Source organism: Entelurus aequoreus, linkage group LG18 (genome assembly GCF_033978785.1).
Source record: "Entelurus aequoreus isolate RoL-2023_Sb linkage group LG18, RoL_Eaeq_v1.1, whole genome shotgun sequence".
NCBI classification, from domain to species: Eukaryota; Metazoa; Chordata; class Actinopteri; order Syngnathiformes; family Syngnathidae; genus Entelurus; species Entelurus aequoreus.
The window spans coordinates 42,449,879-42,477,345 of record NC_084748.1 but is presented as its reverse complement, the minus strand read 5'-3'; the positions used below and the strand labels follow the sequence as shown (position 1 = coordinate 42,477,345).

General features: G+C 39.2%; 1 protein-coding gene across 1 annotated transcript in view; it reads right to left on the bottom strand.

Annotated features, from left to right (window-relative positions):
• The window catches only part of LOC133633429 (ras and Rab interactor 2-like), a 61,299-nt gene that overhangs the window by 7,446 nt on the left and 26,386 nt on the right, over positions 1 to 27,467 (bottom strand). Inside the window, exons 5-8 of the mRNA XM_062025955.1 lie at positions 23,126 to 23,240; positions 17,427 to 17,499; positions 9,263 to 9,354; positions 4,479 to 5,801 (exon numbers count right to left, since the gene is read on the bottom strand). Of these exons, the coding sequence (XP_061881939.1) occupies positions 4,479 to 5,801; positions 9,263 to 9,354; positions 17,427 to 17,499; positions 23,126 to 23,240 (1,603 nt within the window). The remainder of the gene's footprint in view (positions 1 to 4,478; positions 5,802 to 9,262; positions 9,355 to 17,426; positions 17,500 to 23,125; positions 23,241 to 27,467) is intronic.

The following is a 27,467-nucleotide window of genomic DNA, read 5'->3' as shown; positions in this document are numbered from 1 at the left end:
GAGGTAATTGTGGTCACAATAATTCATTAAATTGGGGTTTCTTAACCATAGGGCTGGGGCCCATTGTTGGGCCGCCAAAAAAATATCTGTTCTCAGCTGTGGCCTGTATGTACTCAGTTGTAATACACTTTTCCACCACGTGCGGCAGTAATGACAATCTCAAACAAACAGAAAAAGTCTGGAGCTAAAGTCACAGAGAAGATTCTCAAGCGCAAAAAATATGATTAATGCGGTGAAGCTCTATTTTCATTTGCACTTTAATTTGATTATTCATTTAGTTGGAATGTATTTATTTTAGAATTGCGTATTTGCATGTAAAGGTCCCTCATTTTGTAGTATATGTCGTGAGTTCAAACCCCAGTCGAGTCATACCAAAGACTATAAAAAATGGGACCAATTACCTCCCTGCTTGGCACTCAGCATCAAGGGTTGGAATTAGGGGTTAAATCACCAAAAATGATTCCCGGGCGTGGCCACCGCTGCTGCCCACTGCTCCCCTCACCTCCCAGGGGGTGATCAAGGGTGATGGGTCAAATGCAGAGAATAATTTCGCCACACCTAGTGTGTGTGTGACAATCATTGGTACTTTAACTTTAACTTATTTGATTATTACTTATTTTGTAATTAGCCTGACCTAAGCCTTGATAAAAAAAATATTTGTGATTACCACATGCTTGCATATAATTTGACAAGGTTCATCCTGTTAAACTGTTAAGTAGATTGGATATAATTATTGAATACAATTAAAATATTCACTGTATTTCAGTGAATAACTTATTGTTCAAATCTGTATATAAATATGTACATAAAGTGTTATTTAAATTATATTGTAAAATGGATGGATGGACGTTTAAAACAAAACTGTTATTATTAATTAGTAAGTATACATTTTTTTAGCTTTTTTAGAGAAAATCATATCATTGTAGTAAATTATGCAAGTTACTCGATGTCATGGTGACCACGCCCATAGCCACGCCCATAGTCACACCCCCACCGCCACAGGTATTTTGGCAGTTTATAGGAAACACTGAAGCCTTTCTATTATTATTGACAATGACCTAATGTGGAGTGAACATACATATTTACTAAGGGTGTAACGGTACGTGTATTTGTATTGAACCGTTTCGGTACGGGGGTTTCGGTTCGGAACGGAGGTGTACCGAACGAGTTTCCACACGGACATATTAAGTAGCGTACCGCACGTTGTGTAAACAATGCACACCGAGGCACAACACACGGCATGCTAGCAGCGACCGGGCTACGACAACAAAGCGAAAGCAGTTTGCAGTCATTGTTCAGCAGCGGTAGGGTATGCTTCTGGCAACACGTCAAACATGCCAACCCATTTGAAGCGTCACCACCCCCGAGTGAACATCGCTTCAACGACGAGAAAGACGAGCGTTGTGCAAACTCAGCTCCCCACAGCATTCAAGCAGCCTTTCCTCGGCGAGTCAGGCAGGGCTAAAGCAATCACAAATGCTGTTGGTGTTTTTATAGCAGCAGATTTAACACCATATTGCATTAAAAACTAGATTTTGAGTCACTTCTTCTTTTTACAGACAATGTGGATAAACTGATTTTTCTGGCAAAAAACATGAAGACTGAGTGAAAGTCACCAGGGTTAAAGGCTGGGGGGGAAGAAAAGTTAATCTAAGGGTGAGTTGATTTGAAACTGTTTAATGTTGCACTTTTTATATGTGGAAGAAAAGTTTTGTCATTTTATTTATTCTGAGCAACAACTTGAGGCAGTTTAATGTTGATTAACGTGGACCCCGACTTAAACAAGTTAAAAAAAACGTATTCAGGTGTTACCATTTAGTGGTCAATTGTACGGAATATGTACTGTGCTGTGCAATCTACTAATAAAAGTCTCAATCAAGCAATCAAAAAAAGCACTTTATATGTACAAACCCCGTTTCCATATGAGTTGGGAAATTGTGTTAGATGTAAATATAAACGGAATACAATGATTTGCAAATCATTTTCAACCCATATTCAGTTGAATATGCTACTTAGAAAACATATTTGATGTTCAAACTGATAAACCATCAACAAGCGACATCAGTGTGTAAAGGATATCACCACATGGGCTCAGGAACACTTCAGAAACCCACTGTCAGTAACTACAGTTGGTCGCTACATATGTAAGTGCAAGTTAAAACTCTCCTATGCAAGGCGAAAACCGTTTATCAACAACACCCAGAAACGCCGTCGGCTTCGCTGGGCCTGAGCTCATCTAAGATGGACTGATACAAAGTGGAAAAGTGTTCTGTGGTCTGACGAGTCCACATTTCAAATTGTTTTTGGAAACGGTGGACGTCGTGTCCTCCGGACCAAAGAGGAAAAGAACCATCCGGATTGTTATAGGCGCAAAGTTGAAAAGCCAGCATCTGTGATGGTATGGGGGTGTATTAGTGCCCAAGACATGGGTAACTTACACATCTGTGGTGATATCCTTTACACACTGATGTCGCTTGTTGATGCAGCACGGCCTGAGGGATGGAAGGTCACGGGCTTAGCTTCTTACGTGCAGTGATTTCTCCAGATTCTCTGAACCCTTTGATGATATTACGGACCGTAGATGGTGAAATCCCTAAATTCCTTGCAATAGCTGGTTGAGAAAGATTTTTCTTAAACTGTTCAAAAATCTGCTGACAAAGTGGTGACCCTCGCCCCATCCTTGTTTGTGAATGACTGAGCATTTCATGGAATCTACTTTTATACCCAATCATGGCACCCACCTGTTCCCAATTTGCCTGTTCACCTGTGGGATGTTCCAAATAAGTGTTTGATGAGCATTCCTCAACTTTATCAGTATTTATTGCCACCTTTCCCAACTTCTTTGTCACGTGTTGCTGGCATCAAATTCTAAAGTTAATGATTATTTGCAAAAAAAAAAAAAGTTTATCAGTTTGTACATCGAATATGTTGTCTTTGTAGCATATTCAACTGAATATGGGTTGAAAATGATTTGCAAATCATTGTATTCCGTTTATATTTACATCTAACACAATTTCCCAACTCATATGGAAACGGGTTTTGTAGAAAGGTTTTGTTAAGAAACCATTCTGAGCCTTATCTTATTTAGTTTTTATTTTAGGCGCAACCCATCGCCACTACTGATGGACAGATGCCTATATGATATGCTTAGCATTCATGACTGCCTGCTGTTGCACTGATCAGCCTAGTGGTGGCTCACATCCATCACACACTATTTTAAAGCAATGTTAAAAAGGATAAAGCCATTGTTTACAAATTTGGTAAATAAAAAACCAAAAAATGTATATTTTGTTGTTTTCTTACTGTACCGAAAATGAACCGAACCGTGACCTCTAAACCGAGGTACGTACCGAACCGAAATTTTTGTGTACCGTTCCACCCTTACCGATATCAGATATCAACATTAGAACGGGACACCACCAAGATAAACAAAGCCTTTCTATTATTATTGACAATGACCTAATGTGGAGTGAACATACATATTTACATGCAATCCTCTCAATGTTCCGAGGACTCCTCAAAGATGGACACTTTTGACCTTCCTTTTTTTCAAAAAGCACCTGGGTCGAACTTTTGAGATCGGCCTCAGTCCACAAAGACATTTCAACATCTCACCCAAGTTAATTGGGCATACATGCACGCACACGCCCCTCCCCAAATCAACAAATCCACCACTGCTTAATTCCTCCGGGGTTGTGGGGGCTGAGTAGCGCCTTATAGCGGCAGCCGGTCTCCAGGGTCCCAACTCCCCCTACCTCTGTTGCGAGTTGTTGTGATTACATGTACCATGTTTATGTGTGCCATGCTATGTGAGGTTTTTTCCTCGGACTCCGTCTGGACCACTCCTGGTATTTTTTTTACTCTTCCCCCTTTCCCTATGTCACCTTTTTCCCACCTTTTTAAGGAGCGCTGTAAGTGGCTGATCCGTTGGCGGTCCCATCTTGTCCCCCTGTAACGTATGTCTGCTCTTAGCGGGATTGTGCCGAAAATGTAATTTCAGTTCTTATGTGTCTTGTACATGTTAAGAATGGACAAAATAAAGCTGCTGTCTGGCTGTCTGTCTGTCTTAATGTTATTATTTTCCGGGCACGTAATAAGCAACATTGTAATTCAATGTCTGCCCTACAAAATGATCCTCTGATCTTAGCAATGTGCTGAGAGCCTACGACTGGAGGCTAAGAATAGAAGAAGTCATTGGACACAGTACACTGGCATGGCTGTAACTAAACACCGACTTTAAAGCACATCAATATGGAACACTCCAAGTAGTTGCGTTCCTACGATAATGGCAGGTCTGGAAAGCCTTGATTGAAGCAAGGGTAAAAAGTTTGACTTCCTAAATTATAGTGACACGACACCATAGAGAGAATGAATACTGAGTGATTCAGTGTTCACAAAGCATGATGCATTCACACCCACTCTATACAACCACAAAGGCTTCTTTTTACTAAGGCATTTAAAAAAAAGGAATTGCTTACCGATCAGATCTTCCGGAATGAGGGACTCTATAGGAGGGTCCAGCTCGGAGCTTTGGCACAGGTACGCCTTCATTTGCGTCATAAACTGCCGGAGCGTCTGCAAGAAATCGATGCCCGACGTATGACAGCCGCGGTTCTCCTGAACAAAGCTGATGTAGTCCTGGACCAGGGAGCCGAAGTACGAACGTTTATCTCTGGATAGCTCCGCTATTTTTTTCACCGCCCGTCTCTCTGGAGTCATCAGGGATGTAAGCATACCGCTCACCTTGCGGAAGCGTCCCTTAAGGGCGCGAGGCACAATAAATGATCCCCCACTCAGGCTCACGCCCACCCTGCGCCTCCGAGATTTGAAGGAAGGACGGAGACGCATTTCTAAGTCTGCCTCCAGGCCCACCCCATAGTCCTCTTCTACTTCCTCTTCCCCGTCGTCATCGTCATCATCGTCCTCCTCCTCCTCCTCACTACTGTCCTCTACCATATATCCAGGTGACTGTGAATACTCCAAAGAGTCCGAGGACGACGTGGACATGCTCATGTCGCTAAGCCGTTGAAGTCCTCTCTCGTTCCGGATGGCTGGACTCCCTCCGTTTTTCTCCGGTGGAACATCGTCAGGGATGGACGGCGGTAGCTTGGCTTGAGACAAGGCCTTAGCAATGGTCTCATCATCGAGGGCAATGTGGCAGCGGCGTGCTTCCAGGTCGGGCTTAGTAGGTCTTGGAGGGGGTGGGTCGGCAGGCACGGGGATTGGTGAGCCGGCACTTTTGAAAGGGCTGCTGTGTTTTCCGCCCATTGTCGGTCTCGGGGGCGCCGGACGCCTGGTTCGGACCTGCTGCTGCTGCTGCTGCCTCGGAGCCACAGGGACGGCCACTGGCATACTTTTGGGTCTGGTGATAGGCGCTGGATGTCCGGGCGGAGGTGGAGCGGGTCGCCGGCGTGGCATTAAGCGAGGCGGAGGGGGTCGGGGAGGAGGGCGGGAATTACGGTTCACCTTGCTCTCGTTCACTTGACCGCCGCTCGTCGGTTTCACGGACTCTGTTCCCGCATCCTCGGAGTCGCACTTAGTAGCAGGAGGAACTAGGTTCTCTTCACAGTGGTGGCGCTGTCGAGTCTGGAGAAAGAGTGGGTTGACAAAGCAGAGAAGACCACTGGAATGCCTTCTCTCATGGGGGCGCAACGTTGGTGGTGCACTTTCGCAGTGGCTCGGCTGCGACTCCTTGTCCTCACCGGCCCTGCTTGTCCTCTGCGGGCTGAGGGTTCGACTCAGAGGGCGACAGGGAGGGTGTGAGGTCTGCGGCTGGCTGCACAGAGCCGAGTCCCAAAAGCCTGTAAATCAGAGACAGTGACACTCAGACACAAACACTGACTGGCACACAGCAGAAGTCACCAACGAGTGAATATACTCCTAAACAGTTAGAAAAGCTAGCATATTTTTTCCCCACCAGTTCGAATGAAGTTTTCTGACCGTTTTCTCCTGTTTGAATTTCAGCTTGCTCCTTCCTTTTTTTCCGGTAGCTGTGACACATACAGTCCTGTGTATCCTTTGCTCTGATCTAGCGGGTGTGCGTCACACAGCCACAGAGAGGGAGTGGCCAGTGGTATTCACAGAGTGAGCGAGCACTCCACAAACAACACCGCGCACGCATTTCCAGTTCCTCCATTCCCCCCCTTTGACTTTTGTCCACCACTGTCAAATGTTTACACTAACCTGCAGTACATTGTCCTGTAGTTTCTGGTCTGCTGATTGTTTTCACTGATTAATTCATGACATGATCTCAAATATCCTCCAAACATCCAGCATATTCTGCAGTGGACATTTATTTTTGGTCCATTTCTTTTGTCAGAGTTACACATTTAAGGGGAAAAAGCCCTGTTAAGCACAACACAAACATCCACTGCTATTATACGTGTAATATGGACATATTCAAAGTTACATATTGATTAATCAGATGGTTAATTAGTTGCTAAATCCACGCATGATACATGTCAACTCTCATGGAAACTTTGCCCACGCTTTTTATTTCTCATTACTTCCCTGTATTGGTGCTGCACATCATCAAGTAAGTAAGTAGGCAGTGGGCTCGTTACACCAGCCCTTCCCTTATGTTGAAATGTTGACAGGTGTGTCCCACATGTGCCCCTGAGAAAATGGTTTGCTTGATGATCTTGCTCGAATTGAATGTGCCGGTCAGTCTTCAAAGTGTGTACCAAATTGTGTCGTGATTCTTGACATTTAGAGTCAACCTGACTAATAGGGTGCATTTGAAAAAGATTTACACAATGGAGTGTCCTATTTTTTTTTCTGATGACAAGGACAAGCACCGATGCAGAATTAGCCTGAGCGATGACAGGGACTACTGTACAGCCTAAAAATGGAAACGTTAACTGTTGCATTACTGGGACAGCTGCTATCATATGTCTGGCCCTCAGTGTCCCCACATGAAATTAGGCTGGTGCTATTCATAAAGCTTCATGTCAGCAACAAGATAAAAAAGTACAATTTAAGATAATTATCAACATTGGATTTATATCCAATAGTTTTTCCAGAATGTTTTATGAATATAAATGTGTTTACATGTTATTTACTTTGAATATTATTAGATACATTTCACAATAAAATACAAATGTATACTTTGTTTAAAAAACAAGACTTCCTTCTCAATTTTAAAGGGGAACTGCATTTTGGGGGATTTTTGCTTATCGTTCACAATCATAAATAGTAAATAAATGTGATCAAAAGTCCGCTTACAATGGAGCCTATGGGAGCCGCTGTATTCTGCCTTTAAAGCCCTTAAAAAAACATCAAAACACCTCCATTAAGGTCTTATATACATGATGTAAGTATATACAGTCGCGGTCAAAAGTTTACATACACTTGTAAAGGACATAATGTCATGGCTGTCTTGAGTTTCCAATCATTTCTACAACTCTTATTTTTTTGTGATAGAGTGATTGGTCACAAAAAACATTCATGAAGTTTGGTTCTTTTATGAATTTATTATGGGTCTACTGAAAATGTGAGCAAATGTGCTGGGTCAAAAGTATACATACAGCAATGTTAATATTTGCTTACATGTCCCTTGGAAAGTTTCACTGCAATAAGGCGCTTTTGGTAGCCATCCAGAAGCTTCTACTTGAATTTTTGACCACTCGTCTTGACAAAATTGGTGCAGTTCAGCTAAATGTGTTGTTTTTTCTGACATGGACTTGTTTCTTCAGCATTGTCCACACGTTTAAGTCAGGACTTTGGGAAGGCCATTCTAAAACCTTAATTCTTGCCTGATTTAGCTATTCCTTTACCATTTTTGACATGTGTTTGGGGTCATTGTCCTGTTGGAACACCCAACTGCGCCCAAGACCCAACCTCCGGGCTGATGATTTTAGGTTGTCCTGAAGAATTTGGAGGTAATCCTCCTTTTTCATTGTCCCATTTACTCTCTGTATAGCATCAGTTTCACCATGCTTGACAGTAGGATGGTGTTCCTGGGATTAAAGGCCTCACCTTTTCTCCTCCAAACATATTGCTGGGTATTGTGACCAAACAGCCCAATTTTTGTTTCATCTGACCACAGAACTTTCCTCCAGAAGGTCTTATATCTTTGTACATGTGATGTCAGATGAAACAAAATGGATCTGTTTGGTGGTGGTAGTATTATGCTGTGGGCCTGTTTTGCTGCCAATGGAACTGGTGCTTTACAGAGAGTAAATGGGACAATGAAAAAGGAGGATTACCTCCAAATTCTTCAGGACAACCTAAAATCATCAGCCCGGAGGTTGGGTCTTGGGCGCAGTTGACAATGACCCTAAACCCATGTCAAAAGTGGTAAAGGAATGGCTAAATCAGGCTAGAATGAAGGTTTCCCCAAAGTCCTGACTTAAACGTGTGGACAATGCTGAAGAAACAAGTCCATGTCAGAAAACCAACAAATTTAGCTAAACTGCACCAATTTTGTCAAGAGGAGTGGTCAAAATTCAACCAAAAGCGCCTTATTGCAATTACAATAGTTCAAAGTTTTCATATATTTATGGGCATGATTGACTTGTAAATGGTCATGTTCTGACTGGAATGGTGTGGTACGTGTATTTAGACACTAAGAACTGAGCTATGCAGTATGAATCTACGATAGCTGAAGGGAGACTACTAACTTCTTTAGCTCCCAGTCTAGCCTAAGTGTTTGAGTGATAAATGACACAGTGAGTATAGAGCTTTGTCTTGTCATAGTCTGTGGTGAATGTTTCCATTGTGGTATTTATTTATTTTACATTTCAGATATCAATTTGTGTTTATATATTATTGTTCCTTTGTGTGCCGTCCAGTAAGTAAAAGCCTGGTTCTACTGAAAACGCTTCCTTTGTGATACTACAGACCAGATCTACTAAGATCCAAATACCACGTGCTAAACAGCGTGTGCAAAGTATAAAATTGTATGCACTATTAATAATGATCGTCATATATTCTGCATATTCATAAGAACAGACACGCTAAATGGTTTGTGCTCCTTATTCTGCCAACTAAAGAGACGCAATCCTCTGTGCACACGCTCAGTAGCTTTGCGTGTACCATCAAGCAAATGTTTAGTACATAAAAATATGGAAGTTTCATATCACGGTTATTGTAAGGGACAACTGTGGAAAACTGTTCTGTAAATGCCTTCCTGTTTTCGCTGTGTATCATCCATCCATTCATTTTCTACCGATTGTCCCTATCCCAGCTGCACTCGAGCGGAAGACGGAGTACAACATGGACCCTTTTTAAAGCTATAAAAAAAAAAAAAAAAAAAGACTACCTGGTCCAAGTTGAGCCACCTCCTCCAGGTCTTTTTGGGTCTTGGCAGATGCTATGGCCTCAGGGAGCTTGAGAGGGAAGGGCAACACATCCCTAGAGAAAACAAGGTAAACAACTTGTTTAGCTTGTGCTTGTGAAAAAGTTTCATCAATAATCTTATACCCAGTTTTATGATGTTTTACACTTCCTTCAATATGCAATTTCTTTAGTCTGAACTCGGAAGCTGATACTTGATGTAATCTGAGCTCTGAGAGCCCAGCTGAAACTCAAACACCCATCAGGCCCATCACTAAATAAAAGTGATATACTTGGCAATATGCTCTGCTCTTGTATCATGAATGCAACTAAATGACCTGCATTTTGTAAAAGGTCATGGTCAAAAGTTTACATACACTTGTAAACAGTGTTGTAACTAGTTACAGTTACTAGTTACTTGATTTCAAAAGTAACTCAGTTACTAACTCAGTTACTTACACCAAAAAGTAATGCGTTACTGTGAAAAGTAACTATTTAGTTCCTTTTTTTCCCCCTTTTTTTAAGGCTCCCATTAATGATAAATGCCCTTTTAGCCTTCATTTCAGTACCGTTATTGCACTGGAGAATAATACAATGTGTTGATCAACTTGACATGCATTTGCACCACTGAACTCTGCTAAGCAATGTGGTCTACATACAACACACAAACAATGTGGTCTACATACAACACAAACAATGTGGTCTACATACAACACGCAAACAATGTGGTCTACATACAACACACAAACAATGTGGTCTACATACAACAAACAATGTGGTCTACATACAACACACAAACAATGTGGTCTACATACAACACACAAACAATGTGGTCTACATACAACACACAATGTGGTCTACATACAACACACAAACAATGTGGTCTACATACAACACACAAACAATGTGGTCTACATACAACACACAAACAATGTGGTCTACATACAACACACAAACAATGTGGTCTACATACAACACACAAACAATGTGGTCTACATACAACAAACAATGTGGTCTACATACAACACACAAACAATGTGGTCTACATACAACAAACAATGTGGTCTACATACAACACACAAACAATGTGGTCTACATACAACACACAAACAATGTGGTTTACATACAACACACAAACAATGTGGTCTACATACAACACACACACAATGTGGTCTACGTACAACACACAAACAATGTGGTCTACGTACAACACACAAACAATGTGGTCTACATACAACACAAACAATGTGGTCTACATACAACAAACAATGTGGTCTACATACAACACACAAACAATGTGGTTTACGTACAACACACAAACAATGTGGTCTACGTACAACACAGAAACAATGTGGTCTACATACAACACACAAACAATGTGGTCTACATACAACAAACAATGTGGTCTACATACAACACACAAACAATGTGGTCTACATACAACAAACAATGTGGTCTACATACAACACACAAACAATGTGGTCTACATACAACAAACAATGTGGTCTACATACAACACACAAACAATGTGGTCTACATACAACACACAAACAATGTGGTTTACATACAACACACAAACAATGTGGTCTACATACAACACACAAACAATGTGGTCTACATACAACACACAAACAATGTGGTCTACGTACAACACACAAACAATGTGGTCTACATACAACACACAAACAATGTGGTCTACGTACAACACACAAACAATGTGGTCTACATACAACACACAAACAATGTGGTCTACATACAACAAACAATGTGGTCTACATACAACACACAAACAATGTGGTCTACATACAACAAACAATGTGGTCTACATACAACACACAAACAATGTGGTCTACATACAACAAACAATGTGGTCTACATACAACACACAAACAATGTGGTCTACATACAACACACAAACAATGTGGTTTACATACAACACACAAACAATGTGGTCTACATACAACACACAAACAATGTGGTCTACATACAACACACAAACAATGTGGTCTACGTACAACACACAAACAATGTGGTCTACATACAACACACAAACAATGTGGTCTACATACAACAAACAATGTGGTCTACATACAACACACAATGTGGTCTACATACAACACACACACAATGTGGTCTACATACCACACACAAACAATGTGGTCTACGTACAACACACAAACAATGTGGTCTACATACAACACACAAACAATGTGGTCTACATACAACAAACAATGTGGTCTACATACAACACACAATGTGGTCTACATACAACACACAATGTGGTCTACATACAACAAACAATGTGGTCTACATACAACACACAAACAATGTGGTCTACATACAACACACAAACAATGTGGTCTACATACAACACACAAACAATGTGGTCTACATACAACACACAAACAATGTGGTCTACATACAACACACAAACAATGTGGTCTACATACAACACACAATGTGGTCTACATACAACACACAAACAATGTGGTCTACATACAACACACAAACAATGTGGTCTACATACAACACACAAACAATGTGGTCTACATACAACACACAAACAATGTGGTCTACATACAACACACAAACAATGTGGTCTACATACAACAAACAATGTGGTCTACATACAACACACAAACAATGTGGTCTACATACAACAAACAATGTGGTCTACATACAACACACAATGTGGTCTACATACAACACACAAACAATGTGGTTTACATACAACACACAAACAATGTGGTCTACATACAACAAACAATGTGGTCTACATACAACACACAAACAATGTGGTCTACATACAACACACAAACAATGTGGTCTACATACAACACACAATGTGGTCTACATACAACACACAAACAATGTGGTCTACATACAACACACAAACAATGTGGTCTACATACAACACACAAACAATGTGGTCTACATACAACACACAAACAATGTGGTCTACATACAACACACAAACAATGTGGTCTACATACAACAAACAATGTGGTCTACATACAACACACAAACAATGTGGTCTACATACAACAAACAATGTGGTCTACATACAACACACAAACAATGTGGTCTACATACAACACACAAACAATGTGGTTTACATACAACACACAAACAATGTGGTCTACATACAACACACACACAATGTGGTCTACGTACAACACACAAACAATGTGGTCTACGTACAACACACAAACAATGTGGTCTACATAAAACACACAAACAATGGGGTTTACGTACAACACACAAACAATGTGGTCTACGTACAACACACAAACAATGTGGTCTACATACAACACACAAACAATGTGGTCTACATACAACAAACAATGTGGTCTACATACAACACACAAACAATGTGGTCTACATACAACAAACAATGTGGTCTACATACAACACACAAACAATGTGGTCTACATACAACACACAATGTGGTCTACATACAACACACAAACAATGTGGTCTACATACAACACACAAACAATGTGGTCTACATACAACACACAAACAATGTGGTCTACATACAACACACAAACAATGTGGTCTACATACAACACACAATGTGGTCTACATACAACACACAAACAATGTGGTCTACATACAACACACAAACAATGTGGTCTACATACAACACACAAACAATGTGGTCTACATACAACACACAAACAATGTGGTCTACATACAACACACAATGTGGTCTACATACAACACACAAACAATGTGGTCTACATACAACACACAAACAATGTGGTCTACATACAACACACAATGTGGTCTACATACAACAAACAATGTGGTCTACATACAACACACAAACAATGTGGTCTACATACAACACACAAACAATGTGGTCTACATACAACACACAAACAATGTGGTCTACATACAACACACAATGTGGTCTACATACAACACACAAACAATGTGGTCTACATACAACACACAAACAATGTGGTCTACATACAACACACAAACAATGTGGTCTACATACAACACACAAACAATGTGGTCTACATACAACACACAAACAATGTGGTCTACATACAACACACACACAATGTGGTCTACATACAACACTCAAACAATGTGGTCTACATACAACACACAAACAATGTGGTCTACATACAACACACAAACAATGTGGTCTACATACAACACACAAACAATGTGGTCTACATACAACACACAAACAATGTGGTCTACATACAACACACAAACAATGTGGTCTACATACAACACACAAACAATGTGGTCTACATACAACACTCAAACAATGTGGTCTACATACAACACACAAACAATGTGGTCTACATACAACACACAAACAATGTGGTCTACATACAACACACAATGTGGTCTACATACAACACACAATGTGGTCTACATACAACACACAAACAATGTGGTCTACATACAACACACAAACAATGTGGTTTACATACAACACAAACAATGTGGTCTACATACAACACACAAACAATGTGGTCTACATACAACACTCAAACAATGTGGTTTACATACAACACTCAAACAATGTGGTCTACATACAACACACAAACAATGTGGTCTACATACAACACACAAACAATGTGGTCTACATACAACACACAAACAATGTGGTCTACATACAACACACAAACAATGTGGTCTACATACAACACACAAACAATGTGGTCTACATACAACACACAAACAATGTGGTCTACATACAACAAACAATGTGGTCTACATACAACACACAAACAATGTGGTCTACATACAACACACAAACAATGTGGTCTACATACAACACACAATGTGGTCTACATACAACACACAAACAATGTGGTCTACATACAACACACAAACAATGTGGTCTACATACAACACACAAACAATGTGGTCTACATACAACACACAAACAATGTGGTCTACATACAACACACAAACAATGTGGTCCACATACAACAAACAATGTGGTCTACATACAACACACAATGTGGTCTACATACAACACACAATGTGGTCTACATACAACAAACAATGTGGTCTACATACAACACACAAACAATGTGGTCTACATACAACACACACACAATGTGGTCTACATACAACACACACACAATGTGGTCTACATACAACAAACAATGTGGTCTACATACAACACACAAACAATGTGGTCTACATACAACACACAAACAATGTGGTCTACATACAACACACAAACAATGTGGTCTACATACAACACACAAACAATGTGGTCTACATACAACACAAACAATGTGGTCTACATACAACACACAAACAATGTGGTCTACATACAACACACAAACAATGTGGTCTACATACAACACACAAACAATGTGGTCTACATACAACACACAAACAATGTGGTCTACATACAACACACAAACAATGTGGTCTACATACAACACACAAACAATGTGGTCTACATACAACACACAAACAATGTGGTCTACATACAACACACAAACAATGTGCTCTACATACAACACTCAAACAATGTGGTCTACATACAACACACAAACAATGTGGTCTACATACAACACACAAACAATGTGCTCTACATACAACACACAAACAATGTGCTCTACATACAACACACAAACAATGTGGTCTACATACAACACACAAACAATGTGGTCTACATACAACACACAAACAATGTGGTCTACATACAACACACAAACAATGTGGTCTACATACAACACACAAACAATGTGCTCTACATACAACACACAAACAATGTGCTCTACATACAACACACAAAGACAAAGATATGTTTCAAAGGGCCAATTTATTTCAGGCCAGAACAAATTGACCAAACTATTTTAAATAGCTGCAACATAATGGCACTTGAACTTTAAGTAGATAGGATCTTGGATCCAAGACACAACTTACATTTAACTAAAATGTTATTTTCTTTGTGCTCGACAAAAGAAAAGTATTGAGAATGTCTCCATGTTAAAAAACTCGACTTCTGGCGTCGCCATGATGTCTTGTTAGTTGTTATGAGAGTAGCGTGTGTGTGTGTGGCCCTTTAAGATATGACAACATGTGAGGTGAGTGACGTCAGTGAGTGAGTGGGCGAGAGAGGTGAGGGACCGGCGACAGTGAGTGCGTGCAGGTGCTCTAGCTTGGTGGATGGCTGCGTCCAATAAAGTCACAAAGTTGCAACAAACCGCCGGCCTCGTCATTCACCCTCAGCTGTAAAGACCCACTTCCAGGTAAAGTGAAGGTTGTTAGCCCCGAAGGAACGTCTCCCCTGTGCCCCTCAACTACGGTATTGTCAACTGCACCCAAGACCCAACCTCCGGGCTGATGATTTTAAGTTGTCCTGAAGAATTTGGAGGTAATCCTCCTTTTTCATTGTCCCATTTACTCTCTGTAAAGCACCAGTTCCATTGGCAGTTCCATTATTGTATGTATACTTTTGACCCAGCAGATTTGCTCACATTTTCAATAGACCCATAATAAATTCATAAAAGAACCAAACTTCATGAATATTTTTTGTGACCGACAAGTATGTGCTCCAATCACTCTATCACAAATAGAATAGAATAGAGTTTTATTTGTCATTATTACAGTGAACAGGTTCAAAGAACAACGAAATTGGAGCAGATCCCCTAAGGTGCATACACAATAATTTAATAATATAAATAGTTAAAAAACGATTTAAAAAAAGATAAAAAAAGAAAATATGTATCTATATATATATGTATATATCCACACACATGCACATATGCATATATATCAATCAATGTTTATTTATATAGCCCTAAATCACAAGTGTCTCAAAGGGCTGCACAAGCCACAATGACATCCTCGGTACAGAGCCCACATACGGGCTCTGTACATATACATATATACATATACACGTATAACATTATTGCACATTATAGTCCGAAAAAAATAAAGACATGACACATGAGGACATGGCGGACACATTGTGCTCACTCAGTGCCTGTTTAATGCTACTATAAATATATACACTACCGTTCAAAAGTTTGGGGTCACATTGAAATGTCCTTATTTTTGAAGGAAAAGCACTGTACTTTTCAATGAAGATAACTTTAAACTAGTCTTAACTTTAAAGAAATACACTCTATACATTGCTAATGTGGTAAATGACTATTCTAGCTGCAAATGTCTGGTTTTTGGTGCAATATCGACATAGGTGTATAGAGGCCCATTTCCAGCAACTATCACTCCAGTGTTCTAATGGTACAATGTGTTTGCTCATTGGCTCAGAAGGCTAATTGATGATTAGAAAACCCTTGTGCAATCATGTTCACACATCTGAAAACAGTTTAGCTCGTTACAGAAGCTACAAAACTGACCTTCCTTTGAGCAGATTGAGTTTCTGGAGCATCACATTTGTGGGGTCAATGAAACGCTCAAAATGGCCAGAAAACGAGAACTTTCATCTGAAACTCGACAGTCTATTCTTGTTCTTACAAATGAAGGCTATTCCACAAAATTGTTTGGGTGACCCCAAACTTTTGAACGGTAGTGTATAACTATAAATAAGAGTTGTAGAAATGATTGGAAACTCAAGACAGCCATGACATTATGTTCTTTACAAGTGTATGTCAACTTTTGACCACGACTGTATTTGTGCTCATCAGATCAGTATATCTGTATACGTGTCAGATGGGCGCCCTCTACAGGTGGGATACTGGCGTACTCAGATGAAGTGGATCAAACCCATTCATAGGGGAGTCTCACACAGGTTTTTTTTTTAGAATCCATCCATTTTATACGGCTTGTCCCTCTCGGGGGCGGAAGGCTGTGTACACCCTGGACAAGTCGCCACTCCATCGCAGGGCCAACACAGATAGACAGACAACATTCACACACTAGGGCCAATTTAGTGTTGCCAATCAACCTATCCCCAGGTGCATGTTTTTGGAGGTAGGAGGAAGCCGGAGTACCCGGAGGGAACCCACGCAGGGAGAACATGCAAACTCCACAGAGAAACACCCCGAGGCCGGGGATCAAACACAGAACTTTCTTGTTGTAAGGCACACGCACTAACCCCTGTACCACCGTGCTGCCTCAGTTTTACAATAGTGTTTTAAAGGAACTGAAAGAGCAAAGACAACAATACAAGAGAGAGAAATGCTATTACGTACCTGCTTATACAGTAGAAAGCCACCAGGCGGAAAATATCTGCAAAACTGATCCCAGATCCATCAAGGGAGAATGCTATAAAGGGATACAAATATGCAGATGTTAATGAAGCTAAAAGCAGTAAACAGGTGGGCAGATGACCTCCATTAAAATACCGACAAGCCCTCTCTCGCATGGTATCAGTTGGGAAAACTCAGAGCTGGTATGAGATCATGCTTTGACAATGTGATACTTTCATCGCTTTCACTGATACGGACTAGAAGAAATAATACGAGTTGACACACGCCCAGGTGGCAAATAAAGATGATTCGATTTTATTCTAATGTGGAGGAAGAAGAAATGAAATAATGGAAAATCAGTTGGGAACAACAGAACAAAACAAGTGTAAAACATGTGACAAGGATGTACACTGCAAAAAGTCAGTGTTCAAAAAAATGAAGAAAAAAAATACAAAAATGAGGGATATTTTATTTGAACTAAGCAAAATTATCTGCCAATAGAACAAGAAAATTCGGCTTGTCAAGACTTTCAAAACAAGTCAAATTAGCTAACTTCAATGAACCCAAAAAATACCTTGAAATAAGTATATTCTCACTAATAACAAGTGCACTTTTCTTGGTAGAAAAAAAAAACAGACCTTTTTGCTCAATATGTTGAAAAATATTCTTAAATTAAGTAAATGCTAGTGCCATTATCTTGACATAATGATATGCGCTCGGCATCATGATTTTTTTTTTCATGCTTGAAGTAAGAAATTATTACTTTAAAAAAGCAGTTTTATACTTGTGAGTGTTGATGACACAGCTTTGCATCAGTTGATATTCTAGTTTCAAGCATGTTTTACTCAATATAGGTCATCAAATCTCAGCAACAAGCTGTAATATCATTTAGGACCAAAACACTTAAAACAAGTAAAACACTAACATACAATCTGCTTAGTGAGAAGAATTATCTTATCAGACGGAAAATAAGCACATATCACCCTTATTTGAGATATTTAATCTTACTTAGATTTCTGTTTTTGCAGTGTCAATATTTTAGTAAAATTATTGAACAGTTTCCCCGAAACATGGAAAAACGTGATATGATACAGTATTTTTTTTTTTTGGTGAGTCATCATTTATCTTTAATAGTAAAACATGTTGAAAAAGGAAACACGTACTTTCTCTGCGGTCTACTGAGTGCTATTTTTAGTCTGCGGTCAGTGTCACTTTTTAAGAGTTCGATCTTGTTCACACATAACATGAGGAAGAGAAAGGAAATGATATCATTTTTCTCGTGTTACTGAAGTTGTGGATTTGAGCGAGCCGGTATGAATATTCCACCAAATCGGTGCCATTTGTTTGGTATTTATTGTTTTTAACTGCACCTACAGTAACTGAGCGGCCACCTGTAATTTTGACAATAAAACATTACATCATAAGTCTATTAACCTCTTAAGGCCCAAGCTGTTTGTTTACATGGTTTTTTTTTTCTCATTGCTATTTGGGCTTATTGGACCCTAATTAGAATAAAAACTAAGAATCATCCTTTTATATGATGTACTTAGTCCATAAGTACACAAACGTGTACTTCATGTTTAGTGACATGCTAATTCTTATTTTTACACTTTTTTTCCCAAATTCCATTGTATGTTATACTCTTCTGACACCACCAGATGGCAGTATAAGTGTCCATATAAGCAGCCATAAGACCCCAATTCAGTAGTGTAGACAATTTTGGAAATAAGAGCTAAAAGGTGCTGTCCAACCATGTGGCCACTAAGGCCTTTAGAGGTTAACTCTAAATAATAGATAGATAGTAGATGCATTCATTAATACTTTGTGTCACTGCTGTTGCATTAGGGAAACAACAAAAACAGCTGCGCTTCTGCTTAGCCCAGGGGTGTCAAAGTCAAGGCCCACAGGCCAAATCCGGCCCGCGAATGAATGATCTATGGCCCCCGGGATGATATTTGATTAGTATTAGAACCGGCCCCGCAGGCCACAGCCGCCTGCTGCTGTTTTGCACGCACCAATACTCCATCGGTGTTGGCGCTAGGAATTTTCAAGGGACCCCATCAAGTCATAGAAATGGGGTCCCACGGTATCTTTTTGGGGTCCCACTTTTTTGTAAGCGTTTTGAAAACAAATGATAAATGTATGCATTATCTTGTTATATCTCACATTCTATATTGTGTTTTGGAAAAAGGTTGTCATAAACGTTAATTCATTAAAAAAAAAAAATTACAAAAGAAAACACATGTTTTATGCATATGTAAATGTATTCAGTTATAAACATTTATTCACTTTTTTCATTCCTTCATGAATCTAAACTTTACCGCTGCCGGTATTTTTTTCTACATTTTTATTGTAATATTTTCTATTAACAAAATATAACAAACTATTTTGTTGTATTTTAGTTTTATTTGGGGAGGTATAGCTCGGTTGATAGAGTGGCCATGCCAGCAACTTAAGGGTTCCAGGTTCGATCCCCGCTTCCGCCATCCTAGTCCCTGCCGTTGTGTCCTTGGGCAAGACACTTTACCCACCTGCTCCCAGTACCACCCACACTGGTTTAAATGTAACTTAGATATTGGGTTTCACTATGTAAAGCGCTTTGAGTCACTAGAGAAAAAGTGCTATATAAATATACTTCACTTCACTATTTTTGGCCAAAGTAAGACAAAGAAAACAATCTGAAGTTGTCTTTATTTTTTAGTTTTAATCCCATGATTTTAATAGTCCGGCCCACGTGTGCACATATTTTACTCCATGCGGCCCCTGAGCTAAAATGAGTTTGACACCCCTGGTTTAGCCTAACATGCATGCACAAAATCCACTTTCCAGCTTGGATAGACATTTGGTGTTGAGTAGAGGGGGCTGCTTAGGGGCTTACGCTGGTATTGTCCATTAGACCATTGTTATTCAACCACTGTGCCGCGGCACACTAGTGTGCTGTGAGATACAGTCTGGTGTGCCGTGGGAGATTATCTAATTTCACCTATTTGGGTTACAAATATTTTTTGCAAACCAGTAATTATAGTCTGCAAATCATGTGTTGTTGTTGAGTGTCGGTGCTGTCTAGAGCTCGGCAGAGTAACCGTGTAATACTCTTCCATATCAGTAGGTGGCAGCCGGTAGCTAATTGCTTTGTAGATATCACTCTTGAATCAACACAGTATTTAAAGGCCTACTGAAAGCCACTACAACCGACCACGCAGTCTGATAGTTTATATATCAATGATGAAATCTTAACATTGTAACACATGCCAAAACGGCCGTGTTAGATTAGTAAAGTGCAATTTAAATTTCCCGCGAAATATCCTGCTGAAAACGTCTCGGTATGATGGCGTTTGCGCGTGACGTCACGGATTGTAGAGGACATTTTGGGACAGCATTGTGGGCCAGCTATTAAGTCGTCTGTTTTCATCGCAAAATTCCACAGTATTCTGGACATCTGTGTTGGTGAATCTTTTGCAATTTGTTTAATGAACAATGAAGACAGCAAAGAAGAAAGCTGTAGGTGGGAAGCGGTGTATTAGCGGCCGGCTGCAGCAACACAACCACGTGTTTCATTGTTTACATTCCCGAAATATGACAGTCAAGCTTTACCATTGGCCTGTGGAGAACTGGGACAACAGAGACTCTTACCAGGAGGACTTTGAGTTGGATACGCATGCTTGTGGAGATGGGACAACAGAGACTCTTACCAGGAGGACTTTGAGTTGGATACGCGCTACCGTGAGTACGCAGCTGCGGCTTCCAAACATTTGATCGCTTGCCCGTCCGTGCGTGCCGCTATGTGCATGTCACGTACGTAACTTTGGGGAAATATATGTGCTGTATGAACATTGTGGAGGTGAACGGTACTTTGGGCTGTGGGATTGAGTGTGTTGTGCGGGTGTTTGATTTGTATTGGTGGGTTATATGGACGGGAGGGGCGAGGTGTTTGTTATGTGGGATTAATTTGTGGCATATTAAATATAAACCTGGTTGTGTTGTAGCTAATAGAGTATATATATGTCTTGTGTTTATTTACTGTTTTAGTCATTCCCAGCTGAATATCAGGTCCCACCCGCCTCTCACAGCATCTTCCCTATCTGAATCGCTTCCGCTGCCCTCTAATCCTTCACTCTCACTTTCCTCATCCACAAATCTTTCATCCTCGCTCAAATTAATGGGGTAATCGTCGCTTTCTCGGTCCGAATTGCTCTCGCTGCTGCTGGCCACGATTGTAAACAATGTGCAGATGTGAGGAGCTCCACAACCGGTGACGTCACGCTACTTCCTGTACAGGCAAGGCTTTTTTATCAGCGACCGAAAGTTGCGAACTTTATCGTCGATGTTCTCTACTAAATCCTTTCAGCAAAAATATGGCAATATCGCGAAATGATCAAGTATGACACATAGAATGGACCTGCTATCCCCGTTTAAATAAGAAAATCTCATTTCAGTAGGCCTTTAATACTATGATTATTGTTAATTACAAACTAAATGTGGGATATAAATAATAATGGAAGTATAATTGTTTGTACATAGTATATAATTAGTACAAAAGTTTAACTAACACGTGTACAGGGATATTTCACATGTCTGTACTGTGTATATAATTGAACAGTGTTTATGTTGTGTACAAGGTGTATTTATAATATGTTGTGCAAAGGAAATTCTATATTTTTTGGAAGCTCATCTTGTATTTGACATTGTTTATAGGGTAAGGCGCAATAAGTGTTCAACTTCAGCCTAAACCCTTTCGGTCTGCAACATTTTCAATTTATGAATGTACAACTGTTTGTTTATTTTGTTGACCACTGACCGAAGGAATAATAAACTGGAAACAGCGGGAGGAAGCGTGCAGGTAAAAAAGGTGTCTAATGCTTAAACCAAAAATAAACAAAAGGTGAGTGCCCCTAAGAAAAGGCATTGAAGCTTAGGGAAGGCTACGCAGAAGGAAACTAAAACTAAACTGGCTACAAAGTCAACAAAAACAGAATGCTGGACGACAGCAAAGACTTACTGTGGAGCAAAGACGGCGTCCACAATGTACATCCGAACATGACATGACAATCAACAATGTCCCCACAAAGAAGGATAGCAACAACTGAAATATTCTTGATTGCTAAAACAAAGTAGAAATATCGCTCAAAGGAAGACATGAAACTGCTACAGGAAAATACCAAAAAAAGAGAAAAAGCCCCCAAAATAGGAGCGCAAGACAAGAACTAAAACACTACACAGGAAAACAGCAAAAAACTCAAAATAAGTCAGGAGGTGATGTGACAGGTGGTGACAGTACACCTACTTTGAGACAAGAGCTATAGTGATGCATGCTTGGTTGTGCTTTAAAGTCATATCCAACAATTGCGACGACTTTTTACTGTCAATACTGGCTGCTGAGTAAATTTTTTGTAATATTTTCTGCTGGTGGTGTGCCTCCGCATTTTTTCAATGAAAAAAATGTGCCTTGGCTCAAAAAAGGTTGAAAAACACTAAATTAGACGTTCATTCACAGATTGTTTGTTAGCAGGATTAAGAAAAATCTCCAAAAATGACTGCCCCCAAAAAATCTAGGAATATATTTTGCTGCATTTTCAACATTTTTCCTCCAAATTCCAGAAGGTGCATTGTAGGTGAGGGCAGTTGTATACTATAGTTGTAGGTATTATTGTTATGTACAAGTTAAAGCACACTGCGTGAAGTGAAAGAGTCCTGCAACTTACTATACTGGCTTTCTCTGACAGGAAAGTGGCTGATGGAGCTTCCTGACCGATCCTCTTTCACACGTACAGAGAGGACCTTCCTCTGCAGAGCCATTGACTTCCTTACCAGGAACACCTGCACCAGAATGTCACGGAAGATTGAAAACATATTTTAAATGTATATCGCTTATAGCACACTGCAAAAAGTCAGTGTTCAAAAACAAGAAAAAAAATTACAAAAATGAGGGGTATTTTATTTGAACTAAGCAAAATTATCTGCCAATAGAACAAGAAAATTCGGCTTGTCAAGACTTTCCAAAACAAGTCAAATTTGCTAACCTCAATGAACCCAAAAATACCTTAAAATAAGTATATTCTCACTAATAAGTGCACTTTTTTTGGTAGAAAAAACAAAAAGAGACCATTTTGCTCAATATGTTGAAAAATATTCTTAAATTAAGTAAATGCTAGTGCCAATATCTTAACGTAAGGATATGCGCTCAGCATCATGATTTTTTTTTTTCATGCTTGAAGTAAGAAACAATTACTTTAAAAAAGTAGTTTTACACTTGTGACTGTTGATGACACAGCTTTGCATCACTTGATATTCTAGTTTCAAGCATGTTTTACTCAATATAGGTAATCAAATCTCAGCTACAAGCTGTACTCTGCAAAAACTGAAATCTAAGTAAGATTAAATATCTCAAATAAGGGTGATAATTGCTTATTTTCTGTCCGATAAGATAATTCTTCTCACTAAGCAGATTTTATGTTAGGGTGTTTTAGTTGTTTTAAGGGTTTTGGTCCTTAATGATCTCAGTAAGATATTACAGCTTGTTGCTGAGATTGGAGTAAAACATGCTTGAAACTAGAATATCAACTGATGCAAAGCTGTGTCATCAACACTCACAAGTATAAAACTACTTTTTTAAAAGTAATCATTTCTTACTTCAAGCATGAAAAAAAAAAATCATGATGCTGAGTGCATATCATTATGTCAAGATAATGGCACTAGCATTTACCATACCAACTTTATCTATAAAGCCCTTTAAAAACAAGCACAGTTGAAGAACAAAGGGCTGTACACCACAAAGAAATAGAGGCAAAGGACAGACTAAAAAAGAACATTTAAAACTGAAGTAAAATACACATTGAAAAAGCAAATACAAATTACCCTAAAATCAATTTGTTAGATAAAAAGCAGTTAAATAGTTAAAAACAGTTTAAAGTCTCATGCTGGGTTAAAAGCCAGTGAATAAAAATGGGTTTCAAGAAGGGTCTTAAAAGTAGCCAAAGAAGGGGCCTGTCTCACATGGAGAGGGAGATCGTTCCACTTAATCGTTTACTTAATTTAAGAATATTTTTCAACATATTGAGCAAAAAGGTCTCATTTGTTTTTCTACCAAGAAAAGTGCACTTGTTATTAGTGAGAATATACTTTACTTAATTTAAGAATATTTTTCAACATATTGAGCAAAAAGGTTTTATTTGTTTTTCTACCGAAAAAAGTGCACTTGTTATTAGTGAGAATGTACTTATTTTAAAGGTATTTTTGGGTTCATTCTAATTTGACTTGTTTTGGAAAGTCTTGACCAGCCGAATTTTCTTGTTCTATTGGCAGATAATTTTGCTTAGTTCAAATAAAATACCCCTCATTTTTGTATTTTTTTTCTTCTTGTTTTTGAATACTGACTTTTTGCAGTGTAATATCTTACTGAGATATTTTAGCACCAAAACACTTGAAACAAGTAAAACACTCTAACATAAAATCTGCTTAGTGAGAAGAATTATCTTATCAGACAGAAAATAAGCAAATATAACCATTATTTGAGATATTTAATCTTACTTAGATTTCAGTTTTTGCAGTGCAGTGCTTCTCAAAAAATTTTCAGTAAAGATTAGGCCTGACCCAATAGAACGTTTTCACTTTAGATATGAGCCTTGAGTATTGGTCGGTACCAATATTATCCAATATAATATCAACATGAATATCCTTTTTTTAGTGAGGGATGTTAGAATATTGATTGATTGATTGAGAAGTTTATTGACATCTTAAAGAAAAGGCTTGATCAAGTTAAATTATACAAAAAAAAGAACAATGGCAGGTATGAAAAATACTATTATTTATTATTAAATGTATAGGTTCCAGCACCCCCCGTGACCTCCGAAAGGGACAAGCGGTAGAAAATGGATGGATGGATGGGTGTAGTAACTGTATTTTGGCGACAATAGTTAATTAAGATACCAGATACTTTATTATACGCTTCTGCCTTGGAGGCTTTTGTATGTGTAAATAATATGCAACTATAATTATTTGATACTTGTTAATATTGACAAATGTTCTGTTTTAGACTGCTATTGTGTGCTTAGCTGTTGTGTAGCTGCTAGTTAGCTCCTAGTAGCCTATAGCCGACAGTGTCCAGCTTTGGACAAGTAAACACGCTGCAGGACTGCTCATATCGGAGACTTAGGTGCAAGTGATATAATCTGACACTTGCTTTTTGCTGATTAAACTGATATCAATATCAGTTTGGGACACAACTAAAAAAAATCTACAGCATTCATAAAATTCCAAAACAAATTATTTAAAAACTTCCGAGATTTTCCTGGTAGTTTTTTTTTTACATTCTCTCACGTTTTATTAGATGAAAACTACCATAAAAGTTCTGTACTGTTGTGTTCTTTTTCCAACGCTTTGAACTCTGCGGCTTATAAAACGGTGTGGCTAATCTATAGATTTCTTTGCCAAGGGCCATAATGTTTTGTATTCAACAAATAATATGCATATTACACCAACAGTGATACTGAAAAGTTGTGTTATTGTTTTTACTATTGAATACGTACTTCCCGTTTTATTTCTTGAACCGGAAGTATAAACGCCAATATCGTTTCTGCTTAAAAGGATTCTTCATTCATCACTCCAAGCAACGTTTGTAAAGTTTTACAATATAACAAAAACTATTCATACTCACTAAACCGTCCCAAGTGTGATGTCTGTGGGAGTGTTTCCGTGCATCCCCAGCATTAGTGAATATGCTAATAAGTTTACAAGTGTCTGTGTTAGGATTATTAATTTACGATGGCATTCTTTTTGTAGTGTTTTCGTGGATAAATGTTATAGTAAAATCACCAGAATGTCAGTGTGAAGTTATTGAGTCTGTTAAATTGATTGGAGAGGTAACTTCCACAGCTAGTGGCTTCATGACGATGACTTCTGTTTTGTTTGATCTGCCGTTTTACTGCCGTGTTAAAATCTTTCCTACAGGTATGTATCTGCGGTACGGTGCGGCTAATTTATGTAAAAATATTTTTTTCTTCTAAAAGTTGGTGGGTGCAGCTTGAAGCCTGGAAAATACGGAATATCTTTAATTCTAGTACCCTCTGGAGTACCTTCATCGACCCCCTAAAGAGAACTATGTATTACATCATAACAATTACAGATGTCCGATAATATCGGACTGCCGATATTATCGTCCGATAAATGCTTTAAAATGTAATATCGGAAATTATCGGTATCGGTTTCAAAAAGTTAAATTTATGACTTTTTAAAACGCAGCTGTGTACACGGACGTAGGGAGAAGTACAGAGCACCAATAAACCTTAAAGGCACTGCCTTTGCGTGCCGGCCCAATCACATAATATCTACGGCTTTTCACACACACAAGTGAATGCATTCATACTTGGTCAACAGCCATACAGGTCACACTGAGGGTGGCCGTATAAACAACTTTAACACTGTTACAAATATGCGCCACACTGTGAACCCACACCAAACAAGAATGACAAACACATTTCGGGAGAACATCCGCACCGTAACACAACATAAGAAATACCCAGAACCCCTTGCAGCACTAACTCTTCCGGGATGCTACAATATACACCCCCCGCTTTCACCTATTCCCCCCCCCCATTCCCGCCCACCTCAACCTCCTCATGCTCTCTCAGGGAGAGCATGTCCCAAATTCCAAGCTGCTGTTTTGAGGCATGTTAAAAAAAATTATGCACTTTGTGACTTCAATAATAAATATGGCAGTGCCATGTTGGCATTTTTTTTCGATACCTTGAGTTGATTTATTTCGGAAAACCTTGTTACATTGTTTAATGCATCCAGCGGGGCATCACAACAAAATTAGGCATAATAATGTGTTAATTCCACGACTGTATATATCGGTATCGGTTGATATCGGAATCGGTAATTAAGAGTTGGACAATATCGGAATATCGGATATCGGCAAAAAAGCCATTATCGGACATCTCTATTGATGATTTTATGTTACCACATTTTATTATGGTAAAAAACTGGCATCTGAGTTGCCAAAATAACATTAAACAGCGGTACTGTATTTGTATTTACAGCAATATG